Here is a 1,129-nt window from a genome sequence, read left to right as displayed (position 1 = left end):
GGTGTCGGACCTTCAGGCGCCGTCGCTGTCCGCTGTTCTTCGAGAAATCGCCCCATCGCCGACTGAAAAAAGGACTCCAGCTTCTCTGGCGAATACCGATTTACGCCTGTGACAGCGGAGCCTCTCTCCGTGGGTGAACTTGCAGCCTTCTAGGCGGCTCGATCTCGTAGCATCGCGGTTCCGGATGGACCTAGAGTCGTTCGTGGCGGGTCATCGACACTGTCGGTGTCCACCTCCTCTGTTGCAGACTCATAATGGGAAGACGACACGTCGTGATCGTCTCTTGGGGAATCACAAGGGGATCCTCCGTTCTTGGAGATCGTGTGGACTCCATCCACCAGTGGCTTCAACAACTCGAACAGCGTCTTGGGTACAGCCTTGATGACCTCTTCGCTAAGATCGAACAGATCGTTAGCTCAAATGCTCCAGCAACAATTCCAGACTACTTGAACAAACGTAACGTTGCTTTCACGTTGTCCAACTTATTCGATCTCAAGGCCGGTTCAGATACAGGACCTTTCAGATCACCGAGCAGCTTCGGACGGAGGATGCGCATCACAGCATCCTCAGCTAGAAAAGCGTGAAGCTGCTTCTTGTGATACACGCTCTCGAGTTGTTCATTCGTCCAAGCTGACGTAAGATCGATGCGATCGTCAACGTCCGAGTCTGGTGCCTTCAGCTTCTTTCGCGAGGACTTCGATCTAGCTGGCTTCTTCTTGACAATCGATATTGAGCTAGGCGGTTGTTTGGCCGAGACGTTCCCGGCTTTTGCCGGTGGACTTTCGTCCACCGGGTTCTAATGCGAATCAGAACCCGCAGGGGTCCCCGAAGGGACCTGGGGAGGAGGTTGAGGTTTTTCTTCTAGGTCTGTCGCCAGACCTCCCTCTGTTCCGTCGGTAGAGCTCCTCCCAAAACTCTGCCGATCTGTGGATCGATCTTGATTTTAGCGAAGTCGACGGTGATCCAATACCCGTCGACGCTTCGTTCCCTAGTCCAATTCCAGCTTGCGCTTCTTCATCTGGGGACTCACGGTGATATCCTGAGGCACCCAAAGATCCGGGCACGCGCACCATTGTGGCGAAGTGGTTCTGCGAAAATTGCTGATCGCTGAGGTCCTCTTGCACACTGC

The 1,129-nt window shown here is 54.2% G+C and overlaps 1 protein-coding gene across 1 annotated transcript; it reads right to left on the bottom strand.

Annotated features, from left to right (window-relative positions):
- Window positions 1-149: 149 nt before the first annotated feature.
- PPTG_20493 (hypothetical protein) lies at window positions 150-1,073 on the bottom strand (the record flags this gene model as incomplete). The annotated part of the gene is made up of 3 exons (XM_008919304.1): window positions 150-393; window positions 462-779; window positions 880-1,073. The coding sequence occupies 3 exons, from the start codon at window positions 1,071-1,073 to the stop codon at window positions 150-152; spliced, it is 756 nt and encodes a 251-aa protein (XP_008917552.1).
- Between the last annotated feature and the right edge of the window lie 56 nt (window positions 1,074-1,129).

Source organism: Phytophthora parasitica (genome assembly GCF_000247585.1).
Source record: "Phytophthora parasitica INRA-310 unplaced genomic scaffold supercont2.690, whole genome shotgun sequence".
Taxonomy (NCBI): Eukaryota; Oomycota; class Peronosporomycetes; order Peronosporales; family Peronosporaceae; genus Phytophthora; species Phytophthora nicotianae.
Note: the sequence above shows the minus strand (reverse complement) of the source record. Positions and strands in the feature narration are given on the sequence as shown.